At 35.7% G+C, this 25,308-nt stretch overlaps 1 protein-coding gene across 1 annotated transcript in view; it reads right to left on the bottom strand.

Moving 5' to 3' along the window:
• Positions 1–25,308, bottom strand: part of LOC150089220 (uncharacterized) — a 221,521-nt gene that overhangs the window by 144,701 nt on the left and 51,512 nt on the right. The window contains exons 4-5 of the mRNA XM_090389912.1: positions 19,051–19,162; positions 7,536–7,718 (exon numbers count right to left, since the gene is read on the bottom strand). Of these exons, the coding sequence (XP_090246038.1) occupies positions 7,536–7,718; positions 19,051–19,162 (295 nt within the window). The remainder of the gene's footprint in view (positions 1–7,535; positions 7,719–19,050; positions 19,163–25,308) is intronic.

Here is a 25,308-nt window from a genome sequence, read left to right as displayed (position 1 = left end):
TCTAACATCATTTTACCAATGAAAGGGGGCAATCATCTGCTCATTTCCCACAACATGACTGCATCAATTCCCTTCACTTCATTCCTTACAACTTTTGGCTCTTGGGCTACCTGAAGATCATAGGTTGGTATATTTATTGCAGTTATTATGACTAACTGGTCATATTTTGTTATCCCTGCACTCAATTTCCGTAAAATTAAAATACAGCAATAAATCAAGCCTTTTATATTTTTTTAGTCCAATCTAGTTAAAGTACTATAAAAATAAAATATTTTATTATAGAAACTGCTCGTTATTTTTGTTTTAATATTCTAAATCTAAACACTTAATTTTCGGTGATTAATGCACTTCACTTTTTGAAAATTATAAACACAACAAATTCTTGCATATATCTGCACCCTTCAAGATACTTTTCATGGTCAATTGAGTTAAAGCTGAATCAGCAAAAAAAATCTGAAAATCCTGTTTCTTAAGTACACTTGCACTAAATGGCGAGTTTTTTTTGGAAACTTTAGTGTTACAACTTTAATTAATTTGCAATTGTCTATTATAAAAATGTACTGCAAGACATTTTAAAAAATGTATATCACTATAGGAGGAGCTGGTGGCACTGAGTGTAGTGGCTGTGTTAAAATGTACTCTCAGTTATATTAAAATTTGAGAAGCATAAAAAATTGAAAATACATCTTACCATACAGAAGAAGAGGTACAGAGGATTCATCAGACAAATATTTTATACTGTGTGGTAAATATTTAGACTCTAAAATTAAAATAACAGTTTAACAGTTAGCAAGTTCGAAGAATACAGATTATGCAGCAGTTAATGCCATATGAAAGGAGTGTAAATTTGAAATACAGGAACGAATATTTTAAAACATAAGGAATGTATTCATTGGGGGTTAAGACTGTGCGAATCAGCATGTAAATATGTTTATGGTAAGGAAATGTTTCATTCTTTATGGTTTGGGAGAAAATTATTTTAAAATATATTCGGCATAATTAATTAGAAATATTAGACATTAATTGGACATCAAAGAAGGAAGAAGAGGGATAATAGCATCACCCTCTGAATAAATTCATTGACTGTAGATATAATAACTACTGGTGCAAATCTAATGAATAATATATAGCCATTTATATACATAGATGACCTCTGGAAAGCAGGCGGAAACCAGTTGTAATCAGCCTTCTGCACTAAGTGGGGCTTTGCTGTAGTCACCTTTCCTCTTCAAGAGCATCTCATGGGAGGCATGATGACTCTTCCTATGATTAAAGCCAGCCCCTTTCAAAATCGGCCATGTGGTAGGCAATAGCATACCACCACATTATCTGATGCCACAGAGACCATAACAAAACCAACTCCAAAAACTGCAGTTAAAGGAAGGGATCTGTGAACTTTTGGGTGTGACATTTTGCGATGTCACTCTTATAGCATATGATCGATGCAGCTGGAGGATTTTGTTGGTGGCCACAACAGCTCCTCAGGTACCTATGTGACTGGAAGAAGAAGATATCACTGTATTTTTGCAATTTTTAATGTAACCCTTTGTGGTCTGATGTTGCAGTGGCTGTGACAGTTGGTGATGCCAATGTGAAATTTGTTTTCCTGATGTCCTGGTGTAATTATTCTACTGGAATCTATATACAGTTCATATAAACAATATGAAAAATTAGACTAATGTTTATATAACAGGAAGCAGTTTTTCCATCTTCCCAGTCACAGATTTTATACTGTGAGTTAGAAGTGAAGTATTTAGATGGTATCAACATCTAGTAATGGCCATACTGATGAAAAAATTTAAAAAATTGTTAGAACTTTCTGATCCTGAATTTGAATAAACTAAAGGTATTTTTTGATGTTAACATGGGACTAAATTAAAAAAAAAAAAAAAAAAAAAAAACCTAATAAAAAGGAATACCTGGCTGAAGAATGGATAGACAGAATTCTATTTTTCAAGAATACATTCAGCAGGGAGACATTTCTACATATATTTTATATGTTGCCTCTCTTTCCAACAACAAAATAGGAAAAGGAATTCAAAGTAGGAAAATCTAAAGCAAAATTTTTGGTGATCTCAATGAAAAGTATGCTGAATATTTTGTTCTAGGAAGGATCATTGCATTAGACAAAACTACCATTTGTTTCAGTGATAAAACTACATTCAAATGTTATACCTCTCAAAAACCAACAAATTGAGCCTTTGTATATTTATTTTAGCTGACTAGAAACAACTATTATGCCATATTTTGGAAAGCTTGCTACTTGATAGATCAGGATTGACTTTCACCTCAAGGATTATGCTGCTTCATCTCATCCAAAAACTGCTTCACAGTACTGAAGGTACAGTGAAACAGTTTTTGGATGAGATAGAGGAGGAAGTTGTTTTTCTGGGTTTTAGACATCTCATCTGCAAACAGTTTCATCTTCCTTCTAGAAAAGGGTTATCAAGTTCAGCTGCAGAAGATAGACTGAATGACTCATCATTTTGTGATGAGAGATGAGAACCTAAAGAAGATTGTGCAGTACGTAGTGATAGAAATGTTAGAAGTGGGAATAGTACTGTGACAGTAATACTGTGATTTGATTTTGATTTTGATTTTATTGGTGCAAAAACGACTATGGTGTAATACTGTGAAAGTAACAATGGTACTGTGAGACATGCTTCAGAAAACCAAGATTTCAGAAATTTAAAAATTTTAAGAATTATTACACACCAAAATCACGTAAATAATTAACATTAAAAATGTCTACAGAGTTTATAAAATGTTTTACTATGCAGTTGTATATATTAGCCCACACAAACCCAAAACTAAATATTTTTTTGAATATAAAATTTCAAATAGGTATTATTTTGGATTTTAGAGATGGACTGGATGGGAAAGACAGCAAAAATAACTCTGGACTGCAAGTAATGCTTAATAACATTCTGACTTGGATGCACACATTTCCCTTCTAAATCATGAGTTTGCTCCTTGTATAGCCTATGGCACATATTTAAGAGTACTCTTGTATATAATATTAGTTCAAATGATGATTGTCTTCTATGTCCAAGATGTACAAAGTATGAAACACTGAAACTAAAACTTGGAATCCTGCTAGATGAGAATAATTCATTGAGGAAGTGAGCTGATTCCTTAAAGCAAAAGGAAATGAGATTAACCAATGATACACTTGACAACCCACTAAATATTAGTGGGTTGTCACAGGTGTATCATTGGATGGGTTTTTAAGAGCTCTAAACAAAGTATTATTATTCATACAGGAACTAATGATATTAAATGCACATGAACTGACAATGTAGTAGCCACACTGAAGCAGCTTCATTGTGTTATACCCTCCCAATGAAGTAGCCTCACAATACAGACACCTCAGAGTCAAACACTTGTTTTAGGGATACTGCCATGCAGTTATCCCACTCTTGTAGAATGTTATATAAAGGTCTGGGAAAACACACATACACTTCTAAGGTTGATAATAACTTCTTTTGTTTTGAATTTTTGTCTAAACAAGCGAAATTCAATTTTGCGGGAGAAAACAGTCTTATGGGACAATATCTGGATGCAATGCAATTCATACCAGCATGCAGCAGTAACCAGAGAGAGTAATTCATTGAGGAAGAGTTGGTCTGATTATCAGCAGTGATTATTTGTGCATTAAGAATTTGAAGATAAAGGAACCAGTGGGTGGCAGTGATCACAGTGTACTGATGTGGGATTTACTTAAATATATTACAACCACCAGGGGTAAATGGTGGTAGTAATATATTTAGGTTACCAACAGCAAATTCTAAATGGGAAACATTCAAGGAATTAATCGTGGAAACTACTAGGCTTTTCATACCGATTAAGAAATACTGTTCAAGGTTTAGGCCTAAATGGATTTATGAGACTCAGATGAACTAATGAGACTCGTGGCAGAGAAGAAAAATGCATGCAATGCATATAAATTATCAGGTGACACAGAAACCTATGGTAGATATATGCTGGTCTGCAATCAAGTCACAAAGGAGGTTAGGCAAGCAAAGGCAGATGAGAAACGTTTGGCAAAGGATGCTAAGAAAAACAGCAAGGACTTTTTTTACTTATATAAACTCTAGAAGGAAGGGGATGAATTAGATTGGTCCACTTGATATCGATGGTTCGACTGTTAATTAATGATCCTGCTCAGATAGCTTACAAACTGCATGAGTATTTTATATCTACATTCAAACATAAGGAATTGTGTAGGGAAGTGGAAGACAGAAGCTTATTAAACTCTAAAAGGATAATTATTTTGTAACAACTGAGAGCAAAGTGAGGAGAAATTGTTGATGTTAAACATAAAAAAGGCACCTGGGATCTATCCAGTTACATTAAAGGAGGCAGCAAAGGAAGTAAGCAAAAGCTTAGCCATAATTATGAGAGCATCCTTGGACTCAGGGGAATTCCCCATAGACTGGAGATGTGTAAATGTATCCACAATTTACAAAGGGAGATGAAAGGGTGACAAAATTAATTACAGACCTGTTAGTTTAACTTCTGTTCTGGGTAAAATAATGGAATCACTGGTTAAAGAAGCATTGCAGGATCATCTAGACAAGACTGCAGTAATAATTCAGACACAGCATGGGTTTTTTAAGGGAAAGTCTTGTCTAACAAATTTTATTGGATATTATGATGTGGTTACAAAGGAACTGGATGCAATCAATAATTTTGATATCATATACTTGGATTTCAGGAAAGCATTAGCATTAGCATTAGCAGAGGCATATGATGCAAGAAAGCAAGCTTATTCAGCATCAGCCAAAAAAAAAAAAAAAAAAACCCACTCCCATTTCACCCCTCCGTTCGTTCGAAATACCTGTCCAGTTGAGCTTTAAATTTGTTTAGGCTATCAACTTCAACAACAAGTGATGGAAGTCGGTTCCACCAACCAACCACCCGCTGGCCAAAGGCAAATTTCCGCACATCTATCCGACATCCGTCCTTCCTCAATTTGAATTTATGCCCTCTGAGGTGATTATTCTGAGAAAGATGAAGAATCCCATTGGCATTGAGCATGCTCAAACCATTCAAAGCCTTATACACCTCTATCAGATCACCTCGCCGGTGTCTAGTCTCCAAACTCTGTAATTTGCAAAACTTAAGCCTTTCTTCGTAAGAGCAACCCTTTGTTCCATTTACTAATCTTGTTGCCCTTCTCTGTACCCGTTCCAGCAGCTCTACATCCTTCTTGAAATGAGGCCTCCAGACCTGTATACAGTACTCAAGATGTGGCCTTACCATTGCCTTATACAAGGGAATAATCACCTCCTTATCCCTGCTAGAAAAATTCCTGTATATCATTGACAAGACACCATGAGCTACTCTTGCAGCTCGTCTGCACTGCTCAGAGAACTTCATATCTGCCTGCACAATTACCCCCAGGTCCTTTTCATTCTCCACCACTGTCAGTGTAGTACCGCAGAGTTGATACGTTGCTCTGGGGTTACTGTTTCCCATATGCAGCACTTTACATTTGTCGATGTTAAACCTCATTTGCCACCTCTCAGCCCATCTGTTCAACCTTTCCAGATCCTGTTGCAGCAGCATAGCGTCAGTATTGTCCTTAACGACCCTGCCAACCTTTGTATCATCTGCAAACTTGGACATTAAACTTGATATCCCATCATCAATATCATTCATAAACACCGAAAACAACAACGGACCCAACACTGAACCTTGAGGAACTCCACTAATAACATTAGTCCACGTTGAGCAGTGTCCATTGATTACCACTCTCTGTCTTCTGCCACTCAACCATCCCCTTATCCAAAGCTTTTGATACTGCTGTGCATTGTACAAATTGGAGCAGTATGGCATTAAGGGGAAGTTACTACAATGGATAAAGGGGTGGTTGAGTTAGAAAAGACAGAGTGTAAATCAATGGATGCTGCTCTCGTGGATTAATGTTATTAGTGGAGTCCCCCAGGGTTCGTTATTGGGTCCACTTTGTTTTGTATATTTATCAATGATATTGATGAAGATATATCAGACTTAATGTCAAAGTTTGCAGATGATACTAAGGTTGGCAGGGTTGTTAATGACAGTATGCTACTGCAACAGGATTGCAACAGATGCTACTGCCCAACAAAAGTTGGGCAGATGGGCTGAGAAGTTGCAACTGAATTTAACATTGACAAATGCAAAGTACTGCATATGGGTAGCAGTAACCCCAGAGAAACGTACCAATTGAGTGCTACTACACTTAGGGAGGGTGGTAGAAAATGAAAAAGACCTGGGAGTAATTGTGGGAGTAATTGTGCAGTCAGATATGAATTTTTCTGATCAGTGCAGACAGGCTGCCAGAGCAGGTCATGGGGTGTTGTGAATGATATACAGGAATTTTTGCTAGTAGGGAAAAGGAGGTTGGTTGGTTGATTTAGAGATTTCTTAAGCGCATTAGCAACTACGGCCATAGTGTGCCATGGGAAAAGGAGGTGATTATCCCTCTGTATATGGCAATGGTCAGGCCACGCCTTGAGTACTGCGTGCAGATCTGGAGGCCTCATTTTAGGAAGGATGTAGATTTGCTTGAGCGTGTACAGAGAAGGGCAACAAGATTGGTGAGGGGAACGAAGGCATCCTCTTACCAAGAGAGGTTTAAGTTCTGAAAACTGCAGCAGCTGGAGACTAGGAACCTGAGAGGTAATCTGATTAAGGTGTATAAGGCCTTGAATGGGTTGGGCACGCTGAATTCTGATGAGATTCTTCTGCTTGCTGAGATTACAAACCTAAGGGAGCATAAATTCAAATTGAGGAAAGACAGTTGTAGAACAGATGTGTGGAAATTTGTCTTTAGCCAGCGGATGGTTAATTGCTGGAACAAACTTCCATCTGTTGTTGTGAAAGTTGGTAGCTTAAATAAATTGAAGGAGAAACTGGACAAACTTTTAGAGGGAATGGTGTGAATTTTTTTTTTTTTTTTTTTTGGCTGATGCTACATAAGCTCATATGCTTGCTTTCTTGCATCACATGCCTCTATTACTATGTGGTGAAATTACTATATACTGCCACAAAAGATGCAGAGATCACTGGTTGACAAAGAGGGATTTTAGCTCATATTAGTTAAATACTATTATTCTTTTCACATGTGTGACTATATATATATATATATATACACACAACTATTATTGAGGTAAACTCCTCTTATTAATTTACTAACACAACTATTATGAAAATCAAATGCACATCATGAACAATTTTTTACTGCATTCAGTGGCAGCAGTTATCTCAATTATCTGCATCACTTCTTGCACAACAGAACTTCACCCGAGATAAATTCAGATTAAACTCATATTCATTTTAAAGTATGCACCTCACTAGGTGTACACATATACACACATACACAAACGATAACAAAAGTTATAGAGTGATGAACAAAACCTTTGGAATGTGGATCACCTCTGACCTTACTTTTATGTGCTAGTTGCACTCTGATTACAAAAATTAAAACAACAAACATATATGTCACTGACTGTTATATAAGTATGCATGGAAATAAAATAGTTAATTACCATCTGATAAAGGAATAAGCTTAGTTGAACTGCATTTCTCAGGACTAGGACAACAAGAAGGTTTCTGCATAATGAAATATTGCTGAATATCTGCATTAACAGTAAACTGAAACTTGCATTTATTACAAATATATTCTTTACAGAACTCTAACATCTTCACGGAGGTTGTCCTAATGACAGTACCTAAAATCAAACAATGAAAAACAGAAAATTAATTCTATGATTGCAACAGTATCTGTAATAAGTAACTGTAAGTAATGAAAAAAGACAGAAATCAAATAAGCAAGGTCATGCAATGCATTAATTATGCTAGTTTATTTTGTTTTGTTCCCAGAACAATGAAGAATATAAGACATTGGTGTATTGTTTTCAAAAACTGCATGTATTCAATAGTCAGTTTCCATGCATGCCAACTTACAGAAATAAAAAATTGGAAGGCTTTTGAGAAAGAGATCCAGCTTTAACCAAAATTTTTCAGAACTGCATCCTGGCATCGTACAAATGGCACATTATTATTATTATTATTGCTGCTCTTATATTATTTCTCCCTAACTGGGGGTTCCACCTCGTGACAGATATTACTACCAAGTACACAGCGTGGTTGTTGTTAAGTTTGATGTTACTGTTTGTCGAGGAACTCTCTGACAATCCTACAGGTGTTCAGGATTGCGGCTTTCTGGAGTTCCTTGTAGGTGTTTGCTGGGAGACCTATTGCTGCTAGGCTGTTATGTAGGGTCTTTGGCACCATACCTGTGGTTGACACGACGATCAGGATGGTCTTTATTTGTTGCATATTCCACATCTCTTTGATCTCCTGTCTTAGGTTCGTGTACTTCCTGATTAATATTAATAATAATAATAATTATTATTATTATTATTAGCCATATGGTGCAAGGAAGCCTGAGGCTTATGCTGCACCAGGCAAAAAAAAAAAAATTTCTGAATTACCCAGAGAGAGAGAGAGAGAAAGTAGAAGGGAACTGCCAAGAAAGAGAAGAATGATGATATCCAGCTCAGGACCCTGGGTGTGCCAAGCCTGTACTCACCAGATGTGAGCCCCCATAGGCTTTTCTTCCAAATTAATGATAACCAATTAATGCATATCACATGTCTCAACAGATAAATTACACATGGCAAGAAATTCAATAAATTATACTTTAAAGTTCTTTTCTTTTATTATTATTTTTTTTTATTCTTTTCAATTACTTAGAATCAGCTAATGCAAAATATTTACATTTCACAGTTTTGTTGCAGTACACTAGGGTACCATGCGAACATACACAAGTCAGTTAATCAGAGCACACAACGAATTCAAGGAACCTGATCTCTTTCATAAACAAATTCTCTTAAAAAAGAAAAAAAAACATGTATTTTAACTAACCTAACTATCTTTTAATAACAAACATAATTATCAGGGCCCATTTTTTGGAGTAAGCAGACTGCAGCTCTGCTCTCAAAATTCAGTTATACTGTGTTACAATTTACTTATACACTTAGGCAGTTAGTAAAATAATAAGAGGAGTTTACTTCAATATAGTACGTAGAACACTTCCGTACGATACCCTCCAGAAATTAAAACGGAAAAAAACGAAAAAAATCGACAACTTACCAGTGCATTAGAGTAAATTATAAATAATTAAATAATCAATTTAACACAATTCAAATCAATTTAAAACAATTAAAAATCAAATTAACGCAATTAAAAGAATCTAACAAAAATATTCAAAACGATTTTCCTTCCTTACTTTTTCCTTACGTTATGAATATTTTCGTTAGATTCTTTTAATTGCGTTAATTTGATTTTTAATTGTTTTAAATTGATTTGAATTGTGTTAAATTGATTATTTAATTATTTATAATTTACTCTAATGTACCGGTAAGTTGTCGATTTTTTCGTTTTTTTCAGTTTTAATTTCTGGAGGGTATCGTACGGAAGTGTTCTACATATTATATTGAGGTAAACTCCTCTTATTATTTTACTAATATTATTATCAACGTAGAACATATTGTACAGCTCTGATTCATACACTTAGGCAATATTTATTTATACTAAGAAATAAAAGAAAAAATGTCTTTAAAAAAATAATGTCTTTAAATATTCGAAAAACAAAAGAAAAATACTTAAATATAAATTAAATACAGTAAACTTTAAAATCTTGCACCTTTGGAGTTTGAGAGATACTGTATTTTAACATTTTCTGGATTTTTAGAGGGATAGCTAGATTGGAAAAGCAAATTTCAATGAATATTATACACTAACAACTGAACTTATTTACATCACTAAATATTTATGATGACAAAAAAACCTAGGTAATGTACGCATTGTGTTATTTTTCAAATGCATTATGTTGCACATGAAATGTCAAATAATGCTCCTTGGGGGTTAAAAACTTCTGTAGCGTATTCAAGTGTTTATCAAACCTCAGCATGAGATAAAGATTGGTGTAGTAAATTTTTTTTGGGTAGAGGAGGGTTACAGGTGTACAGAAAGTACTGGTTAACCTGTTGATATAAAATTTGGTAATAAAAGGCCTAAAGAAATAGATTAGAGGTCCAGCTTTTTGCAACATTTCTGTATGCAGAAATTGGAGGGAAGGCTATGAAATCTGAACTCGTTCTAAAACCTCCAAGTACCAACATACAACCTCAAGTATCAATAAAACAATAGTAATTGATGATATCTCACTTTCCCTTATAAAGTAATGCCAGAAATATGCTTTTATTTATATAGATTTTTTGTGGATGGGGAGGAGGGACCAAGGAGCCTACAAAATCATAATTGGTCTTCAAAACTTCCCAAAGATCAACGAAACAGATGCTAAAAATTTGTTGTCAATCCAACTTTTCCTTCAAATAACGCTCAACTATCTGATATTAGCATGAGAACCTGTAGAGGAAATTTGGGAGGGGGAAAACAAATCAGAGTAGATATAAAACTTTCCCAAGGATGAGGAGATGGCATAAGACACAAGAAAGCAAGCTTAAAGTCAAAAAAAAAAAAAAAACACTTCCCATTTCACCTATCCATTCTCTCCAAATGTTTGTCTAATTCTTCCTTGAATTTAGTTAAGCTGTCAACTGTCACAACAGATGGAAGTTTGTTCAGTAATCAACCACTCACTGGCTAAAGACAAAATTTCTGCACATCTATTCTGCAACAACTGTCTTTCCTCAATTTGAATTTAGGTCCCTTCAAGTGCATAATCTGAGCAAGAAGAATCCCATCAACATCGAGCTTGCTCAAACCATTCAAAGCATTATACACCTCAATCAGATCACCTTGCAGTTGCCTAGTCTTCAGATCCTGCAATTTGCAGAACATAAGCCTTTCTTGGTAAGAGCACCCCTTTGCCCCCTCACTAATCTCATTGCCATTCTCTACACTCATTCCAACAGCTCTACATCTTTCCTAAAATGAGGCCCCCACACCTGTATGGGAAGTAGCAGCAGTGCATAGCACACGCTTCTTGATTAGACCGGGGTTCGAGCCTGTCACCACCAAATACGGAGGATGCAGGGAGGTAAGGGAATGGCTACCGCATATTCCCGGAGCAATATGGCCTTAGTTGCTAATGCTCCTAAAAACCAAAACAAACAAAAAAAAACAGCCTTCTACAAAGGAATAATCAATTCCTTATCCCTGCTAGAAAAATTCCTGTATATCACTGACAAAACCCCATGAGCTGTCATGGCACATGTCTGCACTGCTCAGAGAACTTCATATATGACTGCACAATTACCCCCAGGTCTTTTTCATTCTCTTTGTAATGATAATTAAATTTGATAATTATGAAAGTAGATGGAATATTTCTGTTTGATAATTCGTGAAAATACACATTTCTAGAGTAAATAAAAATGAAGAATTTTCCCAACAAAGGTTGTGAAAGCCCTGCTGCAGATTTTATTGGAGCTATTTCAGTTCTTTGGCTGTGGCGTAAAGCTGTAGGATCTCTGAGGCGGAAATTTCAATTACCCCCAGACATTCTCCGATTATTTTATCGGTTTGCCACATGGAGATAGGTCTGACAATATTGTCACACCTGCAGTCATCATTTGGTGGTTCTTATGTCACACAAACCCGAGTCATCTATGTAGAAAGTGCACTTTTCTTCTAATCAGGATCACAAATCTCAGCCAAAGCACCAACAAATCTCTATTGCTGGTGCTTCGCCGATTAGAAATTTTAATACTTTCATAAACTTACCGGCTCGCTATTTTGTGTTCTCTTTAGCTACTCATAAGATATGCAAAGATATGTAATGTTTTGTATCAGCGGATATAAGTATACTGTTCAAATTAAACACACAACATTCAAACATATGCATTGGGGCTTTTATGAGCTTTGTTAGTTTTCCATAAAGATGTTGGAGCTACAGTATATGATGATAACACATGCAGATAAGCGAACAGGCAAACAAATAATACAAATATGTTATCATGGTTAACTCCTGAAATATACCACTCATACACTGACTCACACATACCACACTGGTATGTGTGGGTCAATCACTCACATAGCAATGATATGTTTCGGAATCAATTAAATAACTGCTTATAACAACATGCCAAAGATGTAACATAAAAAAGGGATGGAAACAATATTTGTAATGCAATTTGTACTAAAGATCTAATGGATACTAGGAACTTCTGCATTAAGGAACAATCAGCATATCTAAAGAGACAACTGTGAGCAAGCAAGAGACAACTATCAGCAAGGTTAGGTAAAAGAAAGTGTTTTAATTTTCATTAGGAAATTATAATTACTTTAAGCATTACATGAATTCTAAGGGAACAGTTAATAAATTGAACAAATAAATTCTAGATAGGAGATCAAAGATATAATTTTAGAAACTAGCCATCTTTTTTATGGCATTGTTGTTTCAGGTCTAGACCATTCTCTATTCATCAGTTAAGTGGCAATCCACTTTGGTGAATCTCCACTTAACTAATGAACAGAGAATAAATCTGGGAGGGATGTAGCTGTTACATAACTGCTGAAATGTATTCCATTCAAAACACCTGTTCAACCTACTGAGTCAGGATCAATACAGGATTATATCCTTTTACTTTCTTCCAAAAGATTCTGAGAGATAAAAAAAGAAAAAATCTAACAGAAATGTGAGATTATTATTATTAGAGAATTATTAGATTTGAAACAGAAAAAAGCTGTTCTATAACAACAGCTATTAGCTTTAGCTTCAAATTTTACCATATCTTTAATGAACAGGGTCACTTTAATGTACAGAGTGTTTAATAACATGGACCATACTTTCAGATTTGATTCAGGACCTGAAAGCATGAAAAAAGTTTGTATAAATATGTACCTGATTCTGAATCGTTACAGCTATAGTTATTTGAATTTTAAAACACAGCTATGGTGTTTCCAATGGTAAAATAATAATAATAATAATAATAATTAAAAAAATAAATAAGAATAAGCAAAGATATACCTAGTGTACATAAACATTTTACTAGATATGTATCTACTTATGTTTTGAGAATGAAATGTTTTTTTTTTTTTTTTTAAATCAACAGCCACTAGGAATTGAACACATTTATTGAACACTTTCACTTTTTTTTTTTTTTTTTTTTTTTTTGAGTCATGAAAAATTACTTAAGTGAAAACTGAATACTAAAAATGGGTAAAGAGAAGTTTTCCTTTCTCTTGGTTGGCTTTAAGCTTTGCAGAGCTACTTGGCTTTCACTATTTTTGAATAGAGAAATAAAAAAAAAATTCAGTTCCAGTTTTTACTTTCAGTTCAGTTCAGTAGCAAAATATAAAAAATTTAAGCTTTAAATCAGAATAATAAATATAAACCACTGAATCAAAATTATTAGTTTATAATCCATAAAGCACTTTAGGGCGATAAGCCTCAGGTTTCGAAATAGTTAACTGATGTGTAAGTCAGTGCAAGTGCATAATTTCTACACACAGCCAGCTACTAAGTAACTAAGAACTGGCATCATTAAGTACATCTCATATTGTGTGAACACCTTTACAATGAGTTACCACAATATTGCACTACCTCGAATAAGTAATGCTTCATCAATGGCGAAGACTACTGTTACTTATTCTCGGTGGATAAAACCACACAGACAGAACGGTTTCGGGGTCATTGTGAAGGTATTCACAATATGAGATGTACTTAATGATGCCAATTCCTAGTTATTTAGTAGCTGGCTGCATGTAGAAGTGATGCACTTGCACTAACTTACACATCAGTTAACTATTTTGCAACATGAGGCTTGTAGCCCTAAAGTACTTTATGATCTTAATTACTTACACACCACTAAGCATCTCTCATATTGTGGAGTTATACTTCGCAACCGGGTTGTCATCATTGCATCAGCAGGGTATCTGCCCACCCACCAATGAGTAGCCAACAAGCTCCGAAACGGTGTCATCTGGGTGGTGGTATCTGCCAAGAATAAGTAACAGTAGTCTTATCCATTGGTGAATCGTTACTTATTCGAGGTAGCGCAATATCATGGTAACCCGTGGCTGTTGAGCTTAATGATGCCAATTCCTAGTTAGTTACTTAGTAGCTGGCGGCATGTAGAAATGATGCACTTGCACTAACTTACACGTCAGTTTACACCCCTGTTTATTCATGAAATGAGTGGTACTAAATATGCTGCTTTGAATACAACCACTTTTAAGCCAAGAATTAGTCCAAAATTTTGCAGCAGCAGCAAACATACTAATAAATACTGTTATTGTAACATTGTTGGGCATACTTACATTATATGGGGTATATCAGTGTGCCTGACATCATTCTTGCAAATCTAGGTTTGCCGTATTGTGTCACTTATACATACATTGAGAAAACATACTTTTCTCCCTCTTAGCGTTGGATTATTCAAGCAAAAGAAATGTTTTTTTTTAATAGATTTTCATTTTGAACTAATTAAGGAAGGTTACGTTAGCTTACATCACCAATTCGGGATGGATTCAGGTGAAAAACAGTGTGCCCATTATCTTGTATACAATAGATTATGAAAACTGTTTTACACATGAATCCATTAGTCTTGGGTGTTTATCCCCCACTTTCCACTGTTTAAAACAAAGGAAGGTGGAGGATAAACTTAAGTTAGGGTGTTTATACCCCACTTGCCACTGTTTTACAGCAGCAAGTAGGAGATAAACACCCTAACTAACACTAACCATAGTGGGCTAGCATGTCAATCACTACTACTTGCAACGATCAGTCAGAAGGGGTATCAGATTGTAAAGACTTACTTCTTTTTTTTTATTTTTTTATTTGATAATTTTACGTTACCAAGCAAAATACAATGGTTTTCCCCATATGCCGTTATACTAAATCCAAACTGTGATTCACTGCGGAAGTGTTTTCTCAATCTACATATAAGTAATACGATACACTAAACCTAGATTTGTGACAATGATGTCAGGCGCACTGATATACCCCATATAATGCAAGAATGCCCATTGCTGTTTGTGAAAGCAGTCATACAACTTGCTCCCACAAAACTTCATGAAACATATATATGAATCATATTGATTAGAATCAAAAGAGAAATGCAGCCCACTATGTCCTATTATTATAATCTTAAATTACAAGAGGAAACCTCATACATTTTTAGTAGGACTGTAAATCTCTCGACACTCAATTGCAGATGAATGTATTATTATATGAACTTAAATAAATCAAATTAAAAATAGCTACTAATTAAAATCATCATGCATTCAATTCTGATATCATACCAAGGGCACCAAGAGGAGTCAGAGATAGTTGGCAGCCACCAATCCCCATAAAAATCAACCAATATCGCATGCTACCATAAGAAGTGAAAAACAATTGTCACAAAAAATCTTAAAACCACAACACAAATATTCATCAATTCACAAACAATTTAAACTTTAAAAACCATTTACAATTTCTTTTAAGTGACCAACTTATTCGGCGCCTCCGTAGCCAGGTGGGAAGGAGCAGCGGTGCGTTAGCACACGCTTCTTGATTAGACCGGGGTTCGAGCCCGTCACCACCAAATATGGAGGATGCGGAAAGCTCAGGGAATGACCACCGCATATCCCGGAGCAATATGGCCTTAGTTGCTAATGCTCCTAAAAAAAAAACCAAATAACAACCAACTTATTCGGATTTTCCAGGTTCACAAGAAGTACAAAACCATACGCGAATGATATCCCCCCCCGTTATATATAAAAATTATGGAAACCTGACACGAGATTATTTATATAAACCAATGTATGAATTACTTTACATACATGCACATTAGAGTCCACTCTAACACGCATGTATGTAAAGAGAGACTGCCTCTAAAGGGCAGAATACACCTAAATAGAAAGGGTGCAATAATATTTGCTGATGTAGCCAAAGCAGTGTTATGAGGATTGCAAAACTGCTAACTTACTACAAAAGATTGCAAAACTGTTAACACAGACTAATAGAGTAAAAATAGGCACAAGCAGAGCTGAAAGTGATTCTTGCACTGCTTCTATTGAAAGAATCAGCAGCCTGGAAAGCAAGGTGCTGGGGATTTCTTGAACTGCTGGGAGCCATCATGGAACAAGTAAATACATGGACTGTGCTCAGGTAACTAAGAGTAAGAACTGGTTCATGTATACTTGCATGTACATAAATGCAACGAGTAGAGTAAATAAATTTGATGAATTTGAAATTCTGATCAAAGATATTCTTGGGATATCAGAGATGTGGTGTCACTCTGATATAAGGGATTCAGAATGTCAATATTACAATGTGTACAGAAAGGACAAACAGGATAGGAGGGGGGGGGTTGTGCTCTTAGTTAAGAAGCATAAAATCTAAGGCAGTTCATCCAGTTGACACGGATGGCCAGTGCAACATTGAGTCAGTTTGGTGTAACATAAGCACTGGGAAATCAAAAATGAAAGTTGGAGTGTACTATAGGCCAAATGACTATGATGAGTACAACAAACAACCGTACAGAGAAATAGAGTGGGCCAGTAATTCAGAATATCTTATAATAGCAGATTTTAACTTTCCAGATATTGAGTGGGACTTGAGGATTGGTTACTCACACACACTAGAAGGACTTTTGTGGATTTATTGGATAACTGTTTTCTACAGCAGCATTTTAGAAATGCTACAAGAGGAAGTAATACTCTTGACCTGATTATGAAAAGCTATATTTCATGCATCAAGAATCTGCAGATGAAAGAACCACTAGGTGGCAGTGATCATATTATATTGATTTGGAATTTTCTTAAAGATGTAACTACCATCAAAAGTAAAGGGAAGAGTTTTTTTACCTTCGTAAAGGTGACTACAATGGTCTCAGACAGTTTTAAAATTCTATAAAGTGAGACCAACTGATGATGTTACCATCAGCAAATTCTAAATGGGAAGCATTCGTGGAATTAATTACAGAAACTACTAGGTTTTTCAAACCAACTAAGAAATGAATACTTTTCAAGATATAGGCCTAAATGGATATCAATGAAGTAATGAGCATCTTGGCAAAGAAGAAAAATGCATGAAATGCAAATAAATTATCAGGAACACAGAAGCAGGTAGTAGACATAAACTAGTCTGTAATCAGGTCACAAAGGAAGTTAAGCAAGTGAAGAGAGATTACAAGAAACTCTGGCAAAGGATCGAAAGAAAACCAGCAAGACTTCTTTACTTCGGCAAACACTAAAAGATAGTGAATGAATCAAATTAGTCCACTTGATACTGATGGCTCGACTGCTGATGATCCTGCTCAGGCTGCTGACAAACTGAATGAGTATTTTGCATCTACATTCAAACAACTGAGGAATTCTTCAGGGAAGGGGATGCCAAAAGTTTATCAACTTCTGATTTTTAATAACTAAGAGGAAAGTGGAAGAGATATTGAATTTAAACATAAGAAAGGCACCTGTGGTAGATGGGGGTTATCCAATTATATGAAGGAAGGAAGCAAAGGAAATAAGCAAACCCTTAGCCATAATTATAAGAGCATCCTTGTATTTGGGAGACCACGTGGAATGGAGACATTCAAACGTATCCTCAATTCACAAAGGGTGACATGAGTAATTACAGCTCCTTTAATTTAACGTATATTCAATGGAAAATAATGCAGTTACTACTTAAAGAAGTAATGCAGGATCATCTAGAAAAGGTTGCAATTATACTTGCCACAGGGCATCAGTTTGTTAAGGGTAAATCTTGTTTGACAAACTGATTGGATCTACAATGTGGTCACAAAGGAACTGGATGCAAAAAATAATTTTGATATCATATACTTGGATTTCGGGAAAGCCTTTGACACTGTTGCAAATAAAAAACTTCTGTACAAATTGAAGCAGTATGACATTTTGGACAAGGTGCTTCTATGGATAAAGGGATGGTTGGTTGGGAGAAGACAGAGAATGGTAATCAATGGATACTGCTCTTCGTAGACTAATGTTATTGGCGAAGTTCCCCAGGGTTCAGTGTTGTGTCTAACATTGTTTTCTATATTATCAATGTTAATGATGAAGGAATATCAGGCTTATAACGTCCAAGTTTACAGATGATATAAACGTTGGCAGGGTGGTTAATGAAATGAATGACAGTATTCTTCTGCAGGAGGATCTAGAAAAGTTAGGCAGAAGGGTGGAGAAATGGCAATTGAAGTTTAACACTGACAAATGCAAAGTACTGCATATGGGTAGCAGTAATCCCAAAGTAATGTAAAAAACCATGTGGTACTACACTCAGGGTAGTGGAAAATAAAAAAAGATCTGGCGGTAACTGTGCATTCAGATATGAAGTTCTCTGAGCACTGCAGACAGGCTGCTAGAGGAAGTCATGGAGTTTTGTCAATGATATGCATGAAGTTGTTGCTAGCAGAGATAAGGAGGTGATTATCCCATTGTATAAAGCAATGGTCAGGCCACATCTTGAGTACTGAATACAAGTCTGAAGGCCTCGTTTTAGGAAGGATGTAGAGCCGCTAGAATGAGCACAGAAAAGGGCAACAACCTCTCTTACAAAGAAAGGCTTAAGTTCTGCAAATTGCAGCTTCTGGAGACTAGGCACCTGCAAGGTGATCTGATTGAGGTGTAAAAGGCCTTGAATTGTTTGAGCAAGCTCAATGCTGATGGATTCTTTCTCTTGCTTAGACTACACATATGAGTAAGCATAAATTCAAATTGAGGAAGAATAGTTGCTGAATAGATGTGCGGAAGTTTGCCTTTAGCCAGTGAGTAGTTGATTGCTGGAACAAACTTTCATCTGTTGTTGTGGAAGTTAACAGCTTAAATAAATTCAAGGAAGAATTATACAAGCTATTGGGTGAAATGGGAAGTGTTGGTGGGGTTTTTTTTTACTGATAATGTGGAAATGTATATATGCCTCCCCATTCTCTCAGTGATTTTGTTGAATATGCTAGCAAGCCATTTTAAAAATGAAATGGTCTATCAGTGGCCACTAGCTATACTAAACAATACATTTTAAAACAATATCACTTAGCTAACAAAAAAGTAAACTTCTCTTTTTTTTTTTTTACTAAAAATTGATTAACTCACCAACGATACTCAAGAATTTGCCAATATCTGCATTCCTAGGAAGATTTGAGCGTTGAATTTCCGCACAAAGAGGCAGAGCAGTAAGGCGAACATGTATAAAAGATTTCAAAGTCTGGAAAATATATTTCACAAATTTTAGATAAACTGCTGATCTCTCATCACTTACTAAGTACTAAAGCTTAAAATTTTTAACTAAAACTTTAAAATGTGAATAAAATAATATATATCTTTCAAGTTAACTGCTAAATACCAGGAGTTAACTTTGGAGGCATTGTGACTACATTGGGAATGGCTGCAATCATTTCATGATAAAGATTTATTTGTCATTTGGTTTTTTTTTTAGGAGCATTAGCAACTAAGGCCATATTTTTTTTTTTTTTTTTTATGAAACCCCCAAACACGAAAGGTATCAAAGCCTATAGTACTTAGTACCGTGCATGGGTTGAAAGAGAAGTATGGGGGAGGGGGGATGCCAGAAACTTTGCTCTAGAGACTAAACATGGGTTTCACCACTTCAAGCCTCCAATAAGCAAAGTGGTGGTATTGCTCCGGGGATATGCGGTGGTCATTCCCTGACCTTTCCACATCCTCCATATTTGGTGGTCACGGGCTCGAACCCCGGTCTAATCAAGAAGCGTGTGCTATGCACTGCTGCTCCTGCCCACCTGGCTACGGAGGCGCCTTCATGATAAAGATATTTCAGCACTTGATTATGTGTCAACTGAGTTGTATGAACTCAAAGTACTGTAAATATGAGGAATGTGGATTATACAGGTTGACCATGAAGTCTTTGTGAAATTTAAAACTACAATAACTCAGGTTTTATAGAAAATAGAAAAAAATTTGTAAAATGCACTGCAAAGGTAATTTATTCTAGTTTTTTAGGGGATGTAAATCATAACACTGTTAAGATTTAATATATTCTCTTCATTACTAATACAAAGTGTATTATAGCTTTGCATTTCCACAAACATATTCTCCAGTTACAGCATTAATTGCATTTGTGATTCTGGTATAAAGAGAGAAAGTTTATGAGTAAACCACACTTTTAACATGTCCCCGTAGAAAAGCCCTAATGGGAAAAAATTGAGTGAGCAAACTTGGCTGAGCAATTTGCCCACCTCTGCCAATCCAAATGTTTAGGAAGCCGTTATTTAAAAATTGTTGAACACTCCAAATAGAGTAGCAAGGTGTTTCTTTATCCATCAAATAAGCAATTATGGTGATTATCCTTGCCACAAATGTGAAACAATGCTCCCTCACTAAATATTAGATGGTCAAAAGACAGGATGACATTTTCAACAAATTAAATAAAGTCATGATGACAGAAAGCTAATCTTGCATGGTATTTCTCTTCCAGCAACATTTTGATGCACTTGAACCTTGTAAGGTTGCTTGTGCATTTTCACTCTAAGAATTTTGTATACTGTTTCTTTGGGAACATAGAGTTTCACAGATGCCATCATAATGATTTTCAAGGGCTTTGCTGAAAAACTTCCTGAACAGATGCCACAGTCTCCTTGTTTAATCTTCTTTCAAATTAAACTATCATTAATGGAACCAGTCTCTTTAAACATCTTCATCCAATCTGAAATTGAATTTCTGTGCAGTCCTTCCTTTGTATAATGTGCTGCAAATTTTCTTCTAACCAATGATATGGACCAAAGCTCTGCAAACCAGAGGGCATAATTCACTTACTCTTCTATTAAAGCCATCTCTTGTAAGGTAGATTATTTTAAAAAATGAATAAATAAAATTATAGTAAATGAAGCAATTATTTTTGTGCATAAAAACTAGAATAAATTACCTTTCAAATTTACAGATTGTTTTAATCTCATATAGAAATTTCTATATGAGAAATCTCTACATGAGAATTAAAAACTCGTATAGAAATTTTTAAAAATAAACTTTTTTTAAAAATTAAAAATTTGACACTTAGAAGTTATAGTATGACTTAAAGTACTGTTTTATTGGACTAAATTCAAAAAATAGCAAGGGCTTAATTTTTCAGTACTCACCTTGATCGATCTGCAATTGTTATGGTTTGAATGGCAAGAGGTGACTAGCTTTAAGGTGATTGGTTCTTAAATTAGGGGGTGTGTAAATAGTAATTATGAGGAAATGGGATTAAAATATGCGGGATTAAAATGGGATTAAAATTAAAAAATTAAAAAATTTTTAAAAAATTTTAAAAACTCATAGAAAATATGAGAGATTTAAAAACTTGTATAGAAATTTTTTTTTTCTCTTTAAAACTGCAAGTTGTTGCAGTTTTAAAGTGCACAAGGACTTTACAGACACCCTGTACTACTGAAATATTAAGTACAGAAAACAAAGGGTATATCAGTTCAATCTAAAACCAATTTTCTATGCAAATCAAACATTAGCAAAATGTCAGGAGAAAACTACTTTTATTATTTAAATGGTTAAGGCTTTTACTGTGGAAACGTTGTTGTTGTTTGTTATTTGGTTTTTAGGAGCATTAGCAACTAAGGCCATATCGCTCCGGAATATGCGGTGGTCATTCCCTGACCTTTCTGCATCCTCCGTATTTGGTGGTGACGGGCTTGAACCCTGGTCTAATCAAGACTGTGGAGACTTAACAGATTGCAGAATGATAGGAAACAATATAGAAAATAATGGTTAGTCACTTTTTTGTTTCCTGTCATTTATTTAATGTGGTTAATTATTTGAATTTGTGCTTAATTACTGCTGTCTCCCCTTTAATAATACACCTTTAAGTTATCTGGGAGACAGTTAAATGAAAGAGAATTTTTTTTTATTTATAAATAGCTTTAATTTTTCAAAAATAAATTACCAGTTATTAGTAAAATACCACCTGCATAACAGGTTTTTTATACCTTCCTCATAAAATTCTTTAGGTTTCTATCGGCAACATTGTTTGACAGTTGCCTTTATTTCATTATCAATATGGAATCAACCTACTGCCAGATCAATTTTCAGTCTTGCAAAAACATAAAAATTACAAGATCTCATGTTGTAGCAAAGTATACATTTCCAGCACTTAAGATTTATCCACAGGGATTCCCTTAAATTTATCTCTGCAGGTTCTGGGTTTGCTCTACCCAAAAAACCTTCACAACTTCGAAATTTAACTATGATAATGGTGAATTGTTTTGGAGCTTCTCAAAAATTGTTTCATAACTGTCTGTCAGCTTATGTGAGTCAAATAAAACAAGTCACATTTTTAACACAGATTCCTGCATATAATTCAAGTTAAAATCATATAATGTATTCTGTAATATCTGATTCTACTGTTGCCATTCGTGGCAAGCAGACGTGCCTATTAGAGCTCTTCATAGATACAGTACAGAAGTATACATAAGAGGGGATTACAGAAGTAGAGCAGGATTTCAAAGGTTATTTAGTATATTGTAAAGTTTATTTTAATAAGTTTTTTTCTTTTCCTGTATAATAGTTTGATTTTTTTTTTTATATTATAAATATAATTATTTGAAAGTTTCTTTTATTAATAATCAGTAAATTTTATAATGGTTATTACAAGATCCACCTTGAACGCTCCGTCAGAGGGTACCATGACTCATACGGAAATAGCCGATGGCGATTCCTGGTTGAGTTTTTATCCCTTGCAGAACCTGTGGCATGTATTCCAAGGTCGACCTAGTGGATAATCCTAGCTCACTTGGAGATTCCTTTCTTTGTCACCACTGTAAGGAGTGCAATGATCTTAAGTTAAAAATTGGTGTATTGCTAGAACAATTTGAGTCACTGAAAAAACAGGTGTTTTCCTTTGAGAATAATGCAACTGGGAGCTCGTCAGGGACTCAAGACTAGCAACATATCAAGTGATGCACTCCCGATTCGGGCCCCAGAACAGAATAACCAGGTGCAAACTACTCTGGTTCAAAAGGACTTAGTTTTATTAGGGAACTCCATTGTCAGGGAAATGGGAAATATATTTTTTTAATAAGGATAGGTGGACCAGGGTATGTCTGCCAGGAGCAACTATTAATGATGTCACCAACAGATTGTCAGATTTTAAGGGGGTAAAGAGAATATTATTATTCATGTGGGGACGATTGACATTAAGCATACACGATCTGACGATTTTAGACAAATATAGTACCATGCTGAAGAAATGCCGTGAGTTAGGTCACAATGTCTATGTGTCTGCAATTCTGCTCAGACATGATAGGAGGGATTATATGCTGAAAGCCTTGTGGATTAACTCAAGACTTGAAGGACTTTGCAAGGCTTTTGGGGGGAAATTTCTATCAGCTTGGCCCACACTTCTGGGTAGAAAGAATCTGTTTTGTAGAGACAGGATACATTTAAACAAAGATGGTGCGAGAGTTTTTGCCAGTATTATTGAGGATACCTTAAAGGTTCAGGGAAACTGCTAGTTTGGAGGAGACAAGGGTAATATAGATACGCGTTTATCTGATAATATTGGACAAATTAATGCTTGCATATACCTGAAGAGTTCTTGTTTGTTACCGCAACAGACCATATTAGCAAGCTGTTCTGAGGGCAGAAGCATTTCAAGCGAGAAGGCAGCTAATACCAGGGAAGCGAGTTTAAACAATTTTAAGGGATATGTCAGGGTAGTTAACTATACAAGAACGCTAAATCTTAATTGTTTGTACAGTAATGTCAGAAGCGTTGTCAATAAAATGAGTGAATTCAAACTGCTCGTTAGGACAAGTAACACTGACATAATAGGGCTTATGGAAATGTTGTGCCACCAGGAGATAGGGGATGATGAGTTTCAGTACGGTATGTATAATGTATTTAGGAAGGTTAGGGAAGATAGAAGGGGTGGTGGGGTCATGCTTCTTACCAAAAGCAGCCTGAGCACGATGAAAGCCTTCCTGGTTTCAGACGTTTCGCATTCTAATATAGAATCTGTATGGTGTGAGATAGTTGGAAGCAAAGGTATAATGACGGTGGGAGTAATCTACAGGCCAGGTGATTGTGAAGATTATGATCAGAGCCTCTACATGCAAATGGAATTAGCATTAGCATTAGTAGAGGCATACAATGCAAGAAAGCAAGCTTATGCAGAATCAGCCAAAAAAAAAAAAACTTCCACTTCACCCCTTCGTTCGTTCGAAATACCTGTCCAGTTGAGCCTTAAATTTATTTAGACTATCAACTTCCACAACAAGGGATGGAAGTCTGTTCCACCAACCAACTAGCCGCTGGCTAAAGGCAAATTTCCGCACATCTATCTTTCCTCAATTTGAATTTATGCCCTCTCAGGTGATTATTCTGAGCAAGAGGAAGAATCCCATCAGCATTGAGCATGCTCAAACCATTCAAGGCTTTATACACCTCTATCAGATCACCTCACCGGTGTCTAGTCTCCAGACACTGTAATTTGCAAAACATAAGCCTTTCTTCGTAAGAGCAACCCTTTGTTCCATTCACTAGTCTTGTTGCCCTTCTCTGTACTCGTTCCAGCAGCTCTTCATCCTTCTTGAAATGAGGCCTCCAGACCAGTATATAGTACTCAAGGTGTGGCCTGACCATTGCCTTATACAAGGGAATAATCACCTCCTTATCCCTGCTAGAAATATTCCTGTATATCATTGACAAGACACCATGAGCTACTCTTGCAGCCCATCTGCACTGCTCAGAGAACTTCATATCTGCCTGCACAATTACCCCCAGGTCCTTTTCATTCTCTACCACTGTCAGTGTAGTACCACAGAGTTGATGCGTTGCTCTGGGGTTGCTGTTTCCCATATGTAGTACTTTACATTTGTCAATGTTAAACTTCATTTGCCACCTCTCAGCCCATCTGCTCAACCTTTCCAGATCCTGTTGCAGCAGCATAGCGCCAGTAGTGTCCTTAACAACCCTGCCAACCTTTGTATCGTCTGCAAACTTGGACAATAAGCTTGATATACCATCATCAATATTATTTATAAATACAGAAAACAATAAAGGACCCAACACTGAACCCTGAAGGACTCCACTAATAACATTAGTCCACGATGAGCAGTGTCCATTGATTACCACTCTCTGTCTTCTCCCCCTCAATCCCTTCACCCCTTTATCCATAGCAGCAATTTGCCTCCAATGCTACACTGCTCCAATTTGTGCAGCAGTCTTCCATGTGCAACAGTATCAAAAGCCTTTCTAAGATCCAAGTATATAATATCAAAGTTATTCCCTGCATCTAGTTCTTTTGTGACTGCATCATAGTATCCAATCAAATTGGTCAGGCAAGACTTCCCCTAATGGGCAAGTAAGCCTAAATGTCTTATTATG

Source organism: Mastigoproctus giganteus, chromosome 2 (genome assembly GCF_048544385.1).
Source record: "Mastigoproctus giganteus isolate SK-2022 chromosome 2, ASM4854438v1, whole genome shotgun sequence".
Classification (NCBI taxonomy): domain Eukaryota; kingdom Metazoa; phylum Arthropoda; class Arachnida; order Uropygi; family Thelyphonidae; genus Mastigoproctus; species Mastigoproctus giganteus.
This window is presented reverse-complemented; position numbering and strand designations above follow the sequence as displayed.